Source organism: Coturnix japonica, chromosome 4 (assembly GCF_054131305.1).
Source record: "Coturnix japonica strain WE chromosome 4, WE-NBRP24, whole genome shotgun sequence".
In the NCBI taxonomy this organism is placed as follows: Eukaryota; Metazoa; Chordata; class Aves; order Galliformes; family Phasianidae; genus Coturnix; species Coturnix japonica.
In genome coordinates, this window is record NC_140666.1 from 47800844 (window position 1) to 47815046 (window position 14203).

The window sequence follows — 14203 nt, forward strand, 5'->3', positions numbered from 1 at the left end:
CTAGGAAGGGGTGGGTCCTGACTCTGGTGAGTGTCACTCAGGTGCACTGCACAAAGCTGAGCTTTCCTGGGTCGTCCCTGCCTTTTTACCAGGTGCTCAATCACTTGGCTCAAGCTGTGACTTAGCATTTCTGCTACACTACTTCTATAGCAAAGAAACTTCATGGCAGTAGTGAAACAGTTTGAATTAAATGACTGAGCTTAGAACCTGTTACTTCCATAAAATGACATAAAACAAATTGATTTCCTGGTAATAGCTTCATTATGACTCAATCTTAAAATGGAGCTATCATATAGTACTGCTAAGTTTTTATGTAGTTTGCTTCCTTACTAAGGAATTATCCAAATAATGAGAACATCCTAACTCAGTAAAACTACTGCAAATACTGTTGGGAACTTTGCAGCTATCATATGATCTTATGGAAGGCTTACAGGATCAGAGAATCTTCTGAGCTGGAAGGGACCTTAAAAGGTCATCTAGTCCAACTCTCTTGCAATGAACAGTGACACCTACAGCTACATCACGTTGCTCAGAGCCTTACCCTGGCCTTGACTGTCTATGGGGACACGGCTTCCACTATATCTCTGGGCAGCCTGTGCCAGTGCCTGATCACCCTTATCTTTTTATATATATATATAAATGTAAAACATATAAATATATGTGTAATTATACATATACATATATATATTTATAATATCAATCTATGTCATTTTATACGTATATACAGGTGCATATGTGAATTCTTAGAGCTTAAACCTCATTTTTTTCTATTCTACATGTCTCTTGCACATTTCACAGCTGGATAGAATAAGGAATAAAGTACAAGAAGAACAAAATTTCATCAAAAATCTTTGATAAATACCTTGAGAGCTCATTAAGAATTGCAACCACTGCCATCAGACCAGACCTATACATTGGTTTCACAAAAAGAACATTAAATATCCCACTAGTTTCGGGGATTTCTTTCTTTTTTTTTTTAATGTTTTAATAAAAATATTAAAAAATGAAATGTTTTGTTGTTTGTATAGTAGCGATATTGTATATTTTATGATGGTTGCTCAGAACCAGAATTTGAGTAGTCGGGAACTATGGGGAGTTCACTAACGAAGGAGCAACAAGTAAATCTAGAAGTATTACAGTCAGTTTTGCAGTTTCAGAATCAGCCTGTGTCTACTTCAGCATTAGCTACTTTTCTTAAATGGATAAGCAAAAATGTCCCTGAATGAGCCGGATAACGGAAGGGCTTAAGCAAATTCGACAAGGAAGAATTTCTTCCAACCAGACCATCCCCTGCCGCTCTCCGTCCCACCCCCGCCGCTACCCCTCACTGCGGGAAGCGACCCCCGCTTTGATCCGACCGGCAGCTCCAACCTTCCATCCCCCCCCTCCCCCCCAATTCGGTGAGAAGAAAAATCGCAATCGCCCCCTCCCCCCCCTCGCCGTCCCGCCCTCCGCCCCCCTGCGTCGTGCGCTGCTGCGTCTCTGCAGCCGGCATGTAACGTGGTTAAAGACACGGACGGACCGAAACCAGGGGATCGTTGTGATCCCGGTCCAGTAGATCCCGAAGGCAAATCGGACGCATTCCCAACTGATGATAATTTGAAGGGAGCAGGAACGACAAATTTCTCTACAGCGTACTGTTTTAGAGCAGTGCAGAAAAGAAGCGATATTAAGGGGTGATGCTGACACGTTGCAAGCCTTTCCTGTGTTGTATCAGTCGATGGATCACCTCAAGTTGTAGAACTCGCTGCAGTAGCTCGAGCTTTTCAAGTTTTTTCAGAACAAAAGCTTAATATAATAACTGACTCTTTGTATGTTACAGGTATCGTTAAGTGGATTGAAGGATCCTTTCTTAAGGAAGTTAATAACCCAGCTTTGTTTGTACAGCTCAAGCGAGTCTTGCATTATGTCTCTCACCGTACTCTTCCTTATTTTATTATGCACGTTTGATCACATACTACATTGCCTGGTTCTTTAACTGAGGGCAGCCGTAAGGCTGATCAAGCCACAGTTGCTTTTGCTCAAGCACGACTCTCCCATCAATTTTTCCATCAGAATAAGAGAGCCTTCCAAAAACAATTCCAGCTGACAATGGATCAAGACCGTAACATTATTCTAACATACCCAGACTGCCAGGAAATTGCCCCTTTGCCTCAAACTGGGACAAATCCACGTGGCACAGCACCTCTTCAACTGTGGTAGACAGATGTTACTCACGTTCCTGAATCTGGCCATCTAAAATATGTGCATTTAACGATAGATACTCATTCTTCTTACATATTTGCCACAGCACATACAGGTGAACGCAGTCGTGACAACTGTAAACACTGGTTATCTGCTTATGCTGCTATGGGAATCCCACATACTATAAAAATAGATAAGGGGCCTGCGTATACCTCTAAGGCCACTCGAACTTTCCTTCAAGAATGGGGCGTTAGACATATTACAGGCATCCCTCATTTTCCCACTGGACAAGCTATCATTGAGCATACTGATCAAACATTGAAATTCGTTCTTATTAAACAAAAAAGGGGGAATACAGGAGACACACCACAAGAAAGACTAGGTAAGGCTTTGTTTGTGCTGAATTTTTTGAATCGTGATCATACAAATACAACTCGTGTGGATTGTCATTTTGGGGCCTCCCCAGTGCTCAAGGAACGGCCAATGGTTAACATTCAAAATATGGCCACAGGGCACTGGGAAGGTCCCTTACCACTGATAACTTGGGGTTGTGGATATGCTTGTGTTTCTACAGGGGCTGGCCCTACATGGGTTCCAGCACAATATGTTCAGCCTCATCTCAAGGCAGAAAATAGCATCCAGCCTTAATAATGACTGCGATTATATGCTTCTTACTTCGTTGGTATTGCTTTGTCATTTGTTTTATTGCAAATAGTAATTTTAGTAATGGTAGGACATAGTGGGTAACTCTTCTGCGTTACTGGTACAAATTTAAGAATTAGAATTATTAAGCATTATCTAGATTATTGTGTGCTTTTCCTATTTTGGTAGTAGATCGAATATAAATTAAATGGGATTTGATGTTACCAATGCTGGAATCTATGGGAATAGCTCTTTTAATGTATTAGTAATGTTCAATTATGATTTTATTAGCCTATCAATTAGCCTCTTCTTAGCTTGTAAAGAAAAAACCCCGGAAAAGAATCCTGGATGATTCTTAAATATAAAATGATTAACTCTTTTTCATCTCACTTATTGGGATTTTCAAAATATGACCATGTATCAATTGAGACAAAGGTGCTTGCTAAAAGAGCTAACCTCGGTAGTTTATTTTGTTTTGCATGCAGGTGTTCCACTTGGGCTCTGTATCATGTACTGGCCATGCGGATGCAGTGTACAAATGGAAAATATCATTCAAACCCTGAGTAGGATAAAAGCAGGAGAGAATCCGTGGTGGATGAGAATGGGAAAGTGCACCTTGAAGCAGGGGACGCCCTGCTGGCGCTGCCTATTGCAGCGTTATAGCAGGGTTTAACAGTATTTCTTGTCATTTGCCTTATCTCTTTTCTCACTTGTATTGTCAATCAAGGCCTTGATTGAGTTATAATGATTATGTTTATTAATATAATTACTGCTATTATTTTATAGTATAGTAGTAGTTTGTGAATAAACAAAGAAGGGGGAAATGTGGGAATACAAGAAAAGCTGTTCAGAGCAGCAGCTGTGGAGCAAGATAAACAGCATGAGAACCAAGGACACCTCTGGAAGGAGAAGGGACTCACAGCTCTGACTGGATATGTGCCTGCATGGACAGTTGAAAAGTGTTTTGTAGAATGCTTTGTTGACATGTAAAGGTGGTTGGGAAAGTTGTAAGTGTGGATGGGAAAGTTAGAAAACAAAAACATGTGAAGGCATATAAGGGATGTGAGAACTTGTAATAAGCAATTTGGATCATTCACATCTGAGTCCGTGCCTCAAACGCTGCGTTCGGTTAGATCTTAGGAGGAACTTTTTCACACAGTGGGTGGTGACACCCTGGAACAGGTGGAACAGGCCTGGTCTAGTGGTTGGTAACACTGCACATAGCAGGGGAGTTTAGACTAGATGATCATTATGATCATTCAACCCAGGCCATTATATGATTCTAGGATTGGAAGGACCCTTGAAAGGTCATCAAGTCCAATCCCACTGCTGGATCAGGAACACCTATATTAGGTCACACAGGAGGAGTGTGAACATCTACAGAGAAGGAGACTCCACAACCTCTCTATGCAGACTGTTCTACTTTTCAGTTACACTGGTAGCCATACTGAGATGTGTATAGGAAAATAGGAGAATCGTGACTGGATGGCGGAAATAGTACCTTTGATTAAAGGATTGAGGGTCTTCCAAACAGACAAGCTTAGATGTGCAACTAAACCTGGAAAGTCCAAAGTGGTGGACTGCCCTCACGAGCAGCGCAGGAAGGCTGGTAACAATGGACAAGGAGAAAGCTGAGGGTGGGGCTATAAGAAGGGACAGACTGCTTTGAAGGGTGTGTTGTTACAAGGCAAAAAGGTATCAAACTCAAACAGGGATGAATTAGTGTGGATATAAGAAAATGTTTATTATGAAATGCGTGTGAAGCCCCAGAACAGGTTGCACGGGGAGGTGGTGGAAGACCTGTCGCTGGGAGCACTGAAGGTCAGGCTGGTCCCAGCTGTGAGCCCCTTGATCTACCTGTGGATGTCCCTTCACACTGCAGAGGGATTGCATCAGATGACCATTAAGGCTCCCTTCCAACACAAATGACTCTATGACTCTGTGGACTGGGACTGTTCAGTCAGGAGAAAAGGAAGCTCACAGGAGAGACCCTGCTGCTCTTTACAACTACCTGAAAGCAGGTCATAGCAAGGTGGGGGCCCATCTCTCCTCCCAGGTAAACAGCGCTAGGTAAGGGCCTCAAGTTGCACCTGAGGAAGTTCAGGTGGGGCATTAGCAGAAATTTCCTTTCCAATAGAGCGATCCAGCTTACAAAGAGACTGCCCAGAGAGGTGATGGAGTGCAGGCATACTGCATACTGCTAGGCTGTGAAGGGACGGGGTCAGGAAGGCCAAGGCCCAACTGGAACTGCAAATGGTAAAAGGTGCAATGAAGAAAAAGAAAAGCTTCCACATGCATCTAAACCTGGAAAGTCAAAAGAAGTGCAAAACAACAATTTCTGATTCTGTCATTCTGTGACTAGGGGAGCCCAGAGGAACCTCCCAGAGGACCTGCACTTGGCTGTAAGCTGTCAGCCATGGGGGGCAGCCAGCAGAAGGGTATGGGGCCTTCTAGGCAACCGACAGGGCTTTGTGATGCGGGCAGCAACCACGCCCAAAGGCCATTGTGACATGGGGGGCGTCCCTGTGCCTTTAGGGTCCAGAGTCCCCCTGCTGCTCACTCTCAGGAGAGCACCTTCGCGAGGAGGTAGTAGCTCACCTGCGTGCTTTTGTTTCCGAGAGAGGAGACGGAGATGCCCAAGGAACAGGAGAACTGCTCTCAGCCTGACAAAGGGCTGCCGAGCATACAGGAAAGCTGCCAGGTACGGGTCAGGGTGGGAGGAAGAGGAACAACATGGTACCAAAAGTACCAGAGTATGAAAGAAAGTAGCTGGGTGACATGGCTGGCTGTGAGCACCTCTGGCCAGTGCACCGCCCCACTTGCCCTGGAGCATTTCCTGAAGATATGCCAGCTCCTAGGCCAGCCCGGGCCCATGCAGGCCCAGCACTGCTGTGCCCAGTGGCAGAGAGCAACGGGACGGAGCTCAGCTGGGCTGTTGACGTCCAAGGGCTGCCTCCTAATGGGGGTCAGGAGTGTCGGCACTTCTGGGGACACAGGTGGCAACGCAGCCACCTACATCCCACACCTCCTTTTCCTCACAGGTGGGCCGCAGGCCACAGCAAGCTGTGCCGCCAGACAGCAGGAACCAGGAATCATCCCCCCGTGAGGTTCATCTGCCGCCACTACCCCACCTGGAGAGTGTTCGTGCCTCTGGGAGTCACAGTGCAGAGGTAGGGAGCCCAGGGGAAACAGGGCAGAACATCCTCCTGAGTTCAAGGGGAGGACTGCTCCAGCAGGATGAGCCCTGCTAAGGCCAGATGGCTGCCCCAGTGTGTCAAGGACTGCTGCGGGGGAAGCAGCCCTATGCCAGTTCACATCAAGGGAGCAGGGCAGCAGAGGCCACAGGGCTGAGCGCTGCCCTCGGGGCTCCCGACAGGGCCTTGTGGGAGGCTTTCCAGTACGGACATGTGGAGCACAAAGGGAAAGGACCCCTTCTAACTTAGCATTTCTCCTCTGCTTCTTTTGAAGGCGGACAGGGAGATGCTCAGGCAAGCACTGCCCCGTGGCAGTGAATCCAGGGAAGGCAGACAGCGGCCTCTGCCAAGGCAGGCAATGCCGCTGGCAGCTGCACCCAGACATGCAGCAGCTGCACATACGGAACTTCCCAGATTGACCACTCGCCTTACACCAGCCTCCATGCGTTCTGCAAGCGGCAGTGACCGTGCCATGGGATCCACAGCTTGCAGACTGCTGGTGCTTGTTCCACGTCCTCAAGGCAGTGGTCAGCAGCAGGCTATGGCAGCGAGGGCTGAGAACCGGCAGGCAGATCTGCTAGTCCCCACGTCCCCCTTCCAACCAGCGCACCGAACACCCAAGTTGCTAAGGTTGGCAAAATTGAGGCTGCCAGTAACCACAATGCCAAAAATTCAGCAGAAGCCAGTAGCCGCAAGACCAAAACCCAGCCAGAAACCAGCAGGTCCACAGCAAGATGTAGCCACCCGCACTGTGGGAACACAAACATCACCTGCCCCGGTGCTGGTCCACGAGGCTGGAAGTGGCCCCGCAGACAAGATGCAACCAGATCCAAGTGTTCAGGAGGGAACAAGAGATGCTGACGGGGCTTCTGCCTCATGCTCCACACCACCACAACAGGCATCAGATGATGATGCCGAAGCTACTTGCTACTTTTCGTGGGGCATGCTGGTTTCCAGGGACACTGAAGAGAGGGTACGCGCCTGGATCATACAGCACATGTTCCTGACCTGCTTACTTTGCACTTCCACTGATGTTACAGTGTTGGACGTGCAGGAAGTGAAGAACGAAACCAGTGAGAGAGATACTGCGAGCCCTCAGAATGAGGTGAGCAAGGTGCATTTTGTTGGCAACAGGTGTGAAATGGAGGCAGGGTCAGGAGCATGTGAGGTGGAGTGAAGACTGGCAAGATGAGCCCTGCTGTACTGGGCCGGCTGCCAGGATGTGATTGCTGTGAGGGGGTTGCTTGAGCGTAGGGTTGCAGCATGGGGAGCAGTACTAAGCCCGTGCAGTTCTAGGAGGCAGGGCAGCTGTGACCATGGGGCTGACTGCTACTCTTGGGGCTCTGCATGGCCTTCAAAAAGCCATTCGAGCAGGTTTATGTGCACTGTGAAAGGATAGGATCCCGCTAACTTAGCTTTCCTCCTCCATCTTTCCCTCAGGCGGACAGGCTGGAGCTCACGGAGGCACTGCCCCATGCCAGCGTCTCCTCAGAAGGGAGACAGCCACAGTCAACTTGTGGTGCATCCTTTTTTGGTCCTGCGCCACCCGTCCATCGTGCTAAAGCCTCACAAAAGTCAACTGTGTTGGCATCTCGGAGGCGTCCAGTAGCTGCAAGACCAAAACCCATCCAGAAAGCAGCAGGTCCACAACAAGGCGCACCCTCCCACACTCTGCTAGCACCAAGAACAACTGCCCAGGTGCAAGTCCCCGAGGCTGGGAGTGGCCCCGCAGATAACATGCCACCAGGTCCCAGTGCTCAAGAGGGCAGAAGAGACTGTGAGGAGGCTCCCACCTCAGATTCCCACACAGCACAACAGATAGTTCCCTATTTGCCTGGCCCTTTCCAGGCTGGGCCAGTTGCCTTGCGCTACCGATGGGTTCCACCCTCCTTATTGAGAGTGCACGTGGAGCTGTCCTGCAGTCTTTGCAAATGCAACTACACTGTTAAGAAGAATGTCAAGAGGAACTGGAAGATACCCCTGAAAGGGATGATGAAGAAGAGGATGCCAAAGTCCCAATGAGGACACCATCTGGCAAGGCAGAGGCCTGGCCTCCAGCTCCTGCTGTGGCTGTGAGCCCTCAGAATGAGGTGAGCATGGCGCATTTTGTTGGCAACAGGCGTGAAATGGAGGCAGGGTCTGGAGTGTGTGAGGTGGAGTGAAGACTGGCAAGATGAGCCCTGCTGTACTGGGCCGGCTGCCAGGATGTGATTGCTGAGAGGGGGCAGCTTGAGAGTAGGGGTGCAGCGTGGGGAGCAGTACTAAGCCCGTGCGGCTCTAGGAAGCAGGGCAGCTGTGGCCACGGGGCTGACTGCTACTCTTGGGGCTCTCTGCAGGGCCTTCTGGAAGTCATTCCAGAAGGTTCACGTGCAGCGTGAAAGGATAGGATTCTGCTAACTTAGCTTTCCTCCTCCATTTCTCCTGCAGGTGGACAGGCTGGAGCTCACGGAGGCACTGCCCCACACCAGCATCTGAGAAAGGGGGCCAGGAGGCCTGCATGGTTAAACAGTGAACTGCGAGGCAAGCTCAGGTGGAGAGAAGAGTCTACAGACCATGGAAGGAGGGGCTGGCCACGTGGGAGGAACATATGATCATTGTCAAAGGCTATAGGGTGGCAACTAGAAAAGCTAAGCCCTCCTGGACACATTCTATTCTATTCTTCACATTCTATTCTATCCTATTCTTCACAATAGCTGTGAAGAAAATTTTCCTATCTCTACTCTGAAAATAAAAAAAAAAAAAGAAAAAAAATGTCCTACCTCTACTTTGTGTGCTTCCGGTGGTGCAGTGGTTAAGGACTTTGCAACACTGGAGGCCCGGGTTCGAATCCCCTCTGTGGCTCAAGTGGTAGAAGTGCCGCTCTGCTACACAGGAGGCTTGAATTCCGGGGGTTGGACTTGATGATCTCTAAGGTCTCTTCCAACCCACACAAGACTATGATACTGTGTGTGTGTGATATTAGAAATGCAGTGGCTGGCTTATCTTACGTTTGTGCATTAGCATGGTATTTCATTGTAGTTACTAATATTTGAGTTAGTTTTCTAAACGAGCTAAACTCTTTTTTAATTTACTACTCGAGAAATTTTGTTGGATTTTTCAGGGGCAGCATCTCGTGAGAAAGAAAAGCAGACAACTTTCTTTGTACAATCTGAATAATGCTAATGCAATTTCTGAAAATTTTGCACTAAGATTAACTCATTAATTATCAAAAAAGTCCACCTCAAAATACTTACTGTTTCATTACATTTTATTGCCCTGAAAACAAGGACTTCACACAAGGACTGCAAGTGAGATTGCAAGTGGGAATTATTTTTATGAAAATAATTAGGTCTTGCTCCAAACTCATATGCTTCTGATTCATTTAGAGTCAGTCCATATCAGGTCAACTCAGTTTTGATTTCATTAGGGATGAACATACGTCAAACATTGTTGCCTGAGTTGAGACTCAGATTTTCAAAGATCCACCAAATCTAAACTACAGTGACCTTAAGTAACATTAATGCTTGTCACGTCAAATGAAGATCAGCAAAGGCACTGGTACAGTGGAGCCTATAAGGAACGCAAATACTCTCTTGTTATGACTAGGGAAACCCAGAGGCATCTTGTTCTGGCTTGAGTACAGACTTCCTTTAGATTGATAATGTTTAGTGTGTTGACTTCTAAATTTCCTCTTGGCTTTTGAATGGCTGAGCCTTGACTATATTCTGTCTTTTTGCTGTTTCATTCTTCATATTCCCTGTCTCTCTTAGTGATCTTAGGATCAAAGTAATTGAATAAAGTATATATAGAACAAAAAAAAAAAAAAAAGCTGAGGCAAGGTTCTTTAGCTGTGTTAATAAATAAAATCAATTCAAATTGATAATTGTTGTTTAAACTTCTCTGGATAATCCTCCTCAGAGCTAACTCCATGTTCTTTTCCAACTATCACTGCACTCACTTTCCAGGACCCTCACTGGTTTTCCTAACCTGAGGTAGTTCTGCTATACAACAGTGCTCACCACCATTTATTTTTCCCCTGAAAACTTCCTCTCTCCAGCATCTTGTGCTCATTGTGCGCTTTCCACCCTGTGCCACATTCTACATCCATATTTTGTGGTCCACGCACTTTCTTTTGGAAAACAGTTATATGCTGGATTTTTAATTTAATCTGTGCTCAGCAGCAACCATGTTGGGTTGTGCTTTGCCACAGAAACCACCCTGTCAAGTTTTTAAGCTTACATCACTTTGACAGCAGGTGAGACTGACAACGTACTACTTTGATTCATTCAGGTCACACAAACATTCTTTCATAGAAATCTCTTTGACAGTCTTTATGTACATACATGTATACATTTTTCAGATAACTCCAGTCAGGTGAGCATATCTTTGTATTTTGTAATGCAGGCACACAATAAAAGAGAAATAAAAAACACATCAATACTTTTAATCACAATACCAGTATAAAATCCACTTTTTGATATACATGTTTTTATGTCCTCATGTCTTGGGGTTTCCTAAAGATGATCCACTTTTCCTATTACTAGTACCTTTCAAAACTGCAGAGATCAACAATATTGCACCTGCTTTGAAGGGAGTTCCCTCATCTGAAGAAGTCATCACACCCTTACTCCTTAGTACTTAACTGAGTGTCTCACTCTAATGAGAGGGAAAGGAGGTTCTCTGATATACGTATACCTGGTGTGAGATTAAGAAACAACGGTTCAAATGTCCAACCAGTTTATTACAAACCTTAATCAGGAAGATGGGGAAGGGGAGGATGGACGCTATTATGACTTAGGGTGATGGGGAAGGGAAGGCAGACAATAGAAAAGATAGAAAGAAGCAAGAATTGCATAAAACCAGGATAGCCACCATCAGGATCCAGCAGTGGTCCCGCTGCATGCCATTATGATGGTCCAGGGTAAAAGCGCAGAGGGAGAGCAGCAGCAGTGTGGCCGGCAAGAAGGTGCAGGTACCAAGTAGGGCCATGAAGAAGCCGCAGGATAAGTCTGAGAGGAAGCAGAAGGTCTTCAGTAGCAGGTCCACAAGAGTCCGTCAGCACGCAGGCATTTCATAGCAAGGGATCTGATGGCAGACACCTTCGGGGGAGAGCAGCAGCAGAGTGGCCGGCCTTAGGCAGCAAGCAGGTAAGAGTGCAGAGCAGTCCAGGGGGGACAGGCAGGTCGTGAGGCTTCTCATGTCAGAAATCTTCTTGTTCTTCATGAGGAATCTGCTGTCAGAAAACTTAACTTCACGGTTGTTGATTCCTCTTTTATCCTTTTTTTTTCCCCTGCTTTTGTGACATGCCTGGGTGCTTGGGTAAGAGTCATGTGAAACACCCCCTGAGATAGCCATCTTCCTCGAGCTAAGCCCACACAAAAGACTGCTTCACAGCCATTGATATGCAGTTTAACCCTCTCTCATTGTCCTGGCCTTGTCCATCTGAGTCCCTCAGACAAAGGATTTCTCAACTCTTTAGCAGTATTTGTTTGGACTTGTTCCTCAGCAAGCTTTGAGGCAATGGCATAAAAGAAGAATCTCTTACACTGGGATTCAGTTCACAGCAAGCCTTTCAGTTCATAGCAAGCTTTTAAAGCTACTTAATAGATGTAGTGATTCATATAGTGTTAGACCCAAATGAAAATATATTAATATTAAAATATATATTATAATATATAATAGTATATTAATGAAGGCCTAACAACATTGTTTTCTCAAATGAGTATTTCCATATACCACAACAAATGACACACACTGATTATAGCATTTCAGGTTTGAAATCTATGCCAAAGATGCTGTTATATTCTTGCTTTGTTTCTGTATTTGGATGCAAACGTGAGGACAAGAGAGGATCCACTCTGTTTTGTATTCCCTGTAATCTCACTGCTTTATGAAGACAGACTAAAAACACATACCTTGCTACATATAAGATACTCATTCATTACCCTTAAACACAAGATGAGAACAATTATCAAGTTTATCCGTATTAGGTAGATGCAAGATCTACCTTGCCACTAACTCTTAGCAACAGTGTTCTGTTTTCTACTCCTGGGCAACCAATTTGCTCAAAGTTGTTATTCCCCATTTACTTACATGGTCTTCTGCAACCCTTTCACAGCAGATTAGTTGCAGTTACATAAACAGAAGGCCATACTGTGTCTGAGAGCCAGAGGAGAAGACGTGATCAATAGAAAATTGCTTTGATGTCAAATGTGAAAGTTGTACAGATGATGATCTTGACATAGGGGAAGTAAAATCAGTTTAGGCTAATTAAGAAGAAAAAGCCTTAAATGTTAGTCTCAAACCGTTGCTCGCAAGATCCTGTAAATCTGTAGGATTAAATGCATATAAATTACCAGATAGCAGTAAGAAAAAAAGAAATTAAGTGAAAATGCCCTGTTTTGTCATTAGATGAGAGAGTAAATAAAAGAAAATCTTTCACTGCACGAAAAGTTAAAGTGTCTTTTCACAAAGAAGAAATGAAAAATAAGAAATTTTAAATGGGCACAAAGGAAAGAATCTATGAAGGAATTACCAGATTACAATGTCATGTAAGTTACTAGAGACAAGGAAAAAGGGTTGAAGTACAGAAGAGATGTACAAAGGAGCTACCTTCGCATACAGCACTGCCTCTGTCATAGTTTTTCTCAGTGATTAACATCTTTATTTAAAACTATGATCAAACGCTGGAAACAACAGTTACCTTAACAGCTGAACTCTACAGCACGCACAACAGAGGCGGGACTCTCTGAACCTTTATCTGCTTCCTACAGGAATCTTGTGATTAGACTTTAAGAGAAAAAAAAAATTAAAGTGCAAAAAAGCAAACAAGTCCAAAGGTTATGCTGAGTTGATAATCCAATGATCAATCAATCAATAAATAAAGTGATTACTGTAGTCAGAGCTTCTGTAATAATACCTCGTGTTTATAATAACTTCATTCAGTATATTTTAACATACTGAATCCTTTACAGAAAATTAGGGTTAATAACAGCTGTGATAGTCATCAAGTTACTCCGCAGAGGGCAATGGTCTAAAAAATACATGGAGACAGCTATAACCACTTGCTAATTTATCTGAACAGTGCTGAAATCTGAGTTTCTAATAGCTTCAACAGCAATTAGTTTTGTGTAATAGGTAGACAGCAACGCAAATCAGCGCTGAGATTGCTGACACAAGAGTTCACTTAGATTTCAACTAAAGCAAGAAATAGGAGGTGTCAGTTCTTGACATGAAATCTTTATTTTGTTTTATTACAAATCATGTTATTAAGCAGGCTTAATAACAAGACAAGACAAGATCACAGAAAGCAAGAAAATTAACAGAACACTTACTGTTTTCCCCTTTTACAGGCCTATATGCTTCAGAAATAATTATGTGAAAGTGGTTTGTGACCCTGTATTCCAATAAACTCTGCTTATACCTGGTACCAGCTTGTTACTGAGCTCTGTGGACCTCAGGATGTATCAGATATTGTCTAGGCTTGTCTTCAACAGCCTGAAACTGTTTTTGCTTGTAATAGCAGCTAACACACTAGTGATTATTGCCAAATTTGTTTTAGCTTGTCTTTAGCTTAGTACAAGTGTATACTGTGACATCTCCACAAGGTCTGTAGGACAAGACAAGTGATTGCAGCTATTCATCACCTGCAGAATTAACTACATTTGACTGCAGCATGAAGCGCAATGTAGGTGAATACAGATGTGGGATAATCACAAGAGCCCTCTATGTACAATCACAGGTTGCTAACCAAGACCTGAAGGTTATAATTTGAACTGTGCTACTTACCAGTGGTCAGTCATCAGTCAATAGAATATGACCCCAGGAGATGAGCCAAAACTGTGCTGGGGATAACAAAGATAACAAACAACACTATTCTGTGATTCTGTGATTTTAACACATGGCATGGACAGCAAAGCGGATGCACAATGTTGCTGTGAACAAACAAAGAGACAGCAAAGGATAAAATTTATTAACAACTTGTATAAGTGACTTCACATGGGTTATTGTATGTAGATAAAGAAACCATCAGTATTGCAGTTCTTCTTTCAAAGTACATAAGACACTGCTGACTTACAGATGTGGCCTGTACATCTGTAGGTAGTTGGATTTTCTAAAAAAAAATTCTGAATTTCTCCATCTAGTACTTTGAAGATAAGTGAAAGCATTCAAACACGACAGAAGAATACATGTGAAGGACAACA

At 44.6% G+C, this 14203-nt stretch overlaps 1 protein-coding gene and 1 long non-coding RNA gene across 2 annotated transcripts; one reads left to right on the top strand and one right to left on the bottom strand.

Moving 5' to 3' along the window:
- Positions 1–5380: 5380 nt before the first annotated feature.
- On the top strand, positions 5381–8531 carry LOC107313344 (uncharacterized). Its single transcript, XM_085545125.1, has 5 exons — positions 5381–5527; positions 5868–5996; positions 6295–7125; positions 7461–8110; positions 8448–8531. Exons 1-4 carry the CDS (start codon positions 5459–5461, stop codon positions 8040–8042), a joined length of 1611 nt encoding a protein of 536 aa, XP_085401251.1. The 5' UTR covers positions 5381–5458; the 3' UTR covers positions 8043–8110; positions 8448–8531.
- A 3696-nt stretch (positions 8532–12227) lies between these two features.
- Positions 12228–13918, bottom strand: LOC146761064 (uncharacterized). The gene is made up of 3 exons (XR_014945357.1): positions 13788–13918; positions 12703–12788; positions 12228–12328 (listed from the first exon to the last, which is right to left on the bottom strand). It is a non-coding gene; the product is annotated as an uncharacterized LOC146761064 (long non-coding RNA).
- Positions 13919–14203: the final 285 nt, after the last annotated feature.

What these genes read in the sequence shown, in the direction of transcription:
- LOC107313344 (XM_085545125.1), top strand. Translation starts at nt 5,459, where the DNA reads ATGCCCAAGGAACAGGAGAACTGCTCTCAGCCTGACAAAGGGCTGCCG. An exon ending in GCATACAGGAAAGCTGCCAG is followed by an intron (nt 5,528 to 5,867) that starts GTACGGGTCAGG and finishes TTTTCCTCACAG; the next exon opens with GTGGGCCGCAGGCCACAGCA. An exon ending in CTGCGAGCCCTCAGAATGAG is followed by an intron (nt 7,126 to 7,460) that starts GTGAGCAAGGTG and finishes TCTTTCCCTCAG; the next exon opens with GCGGACAGGCTGGAGCTCAC.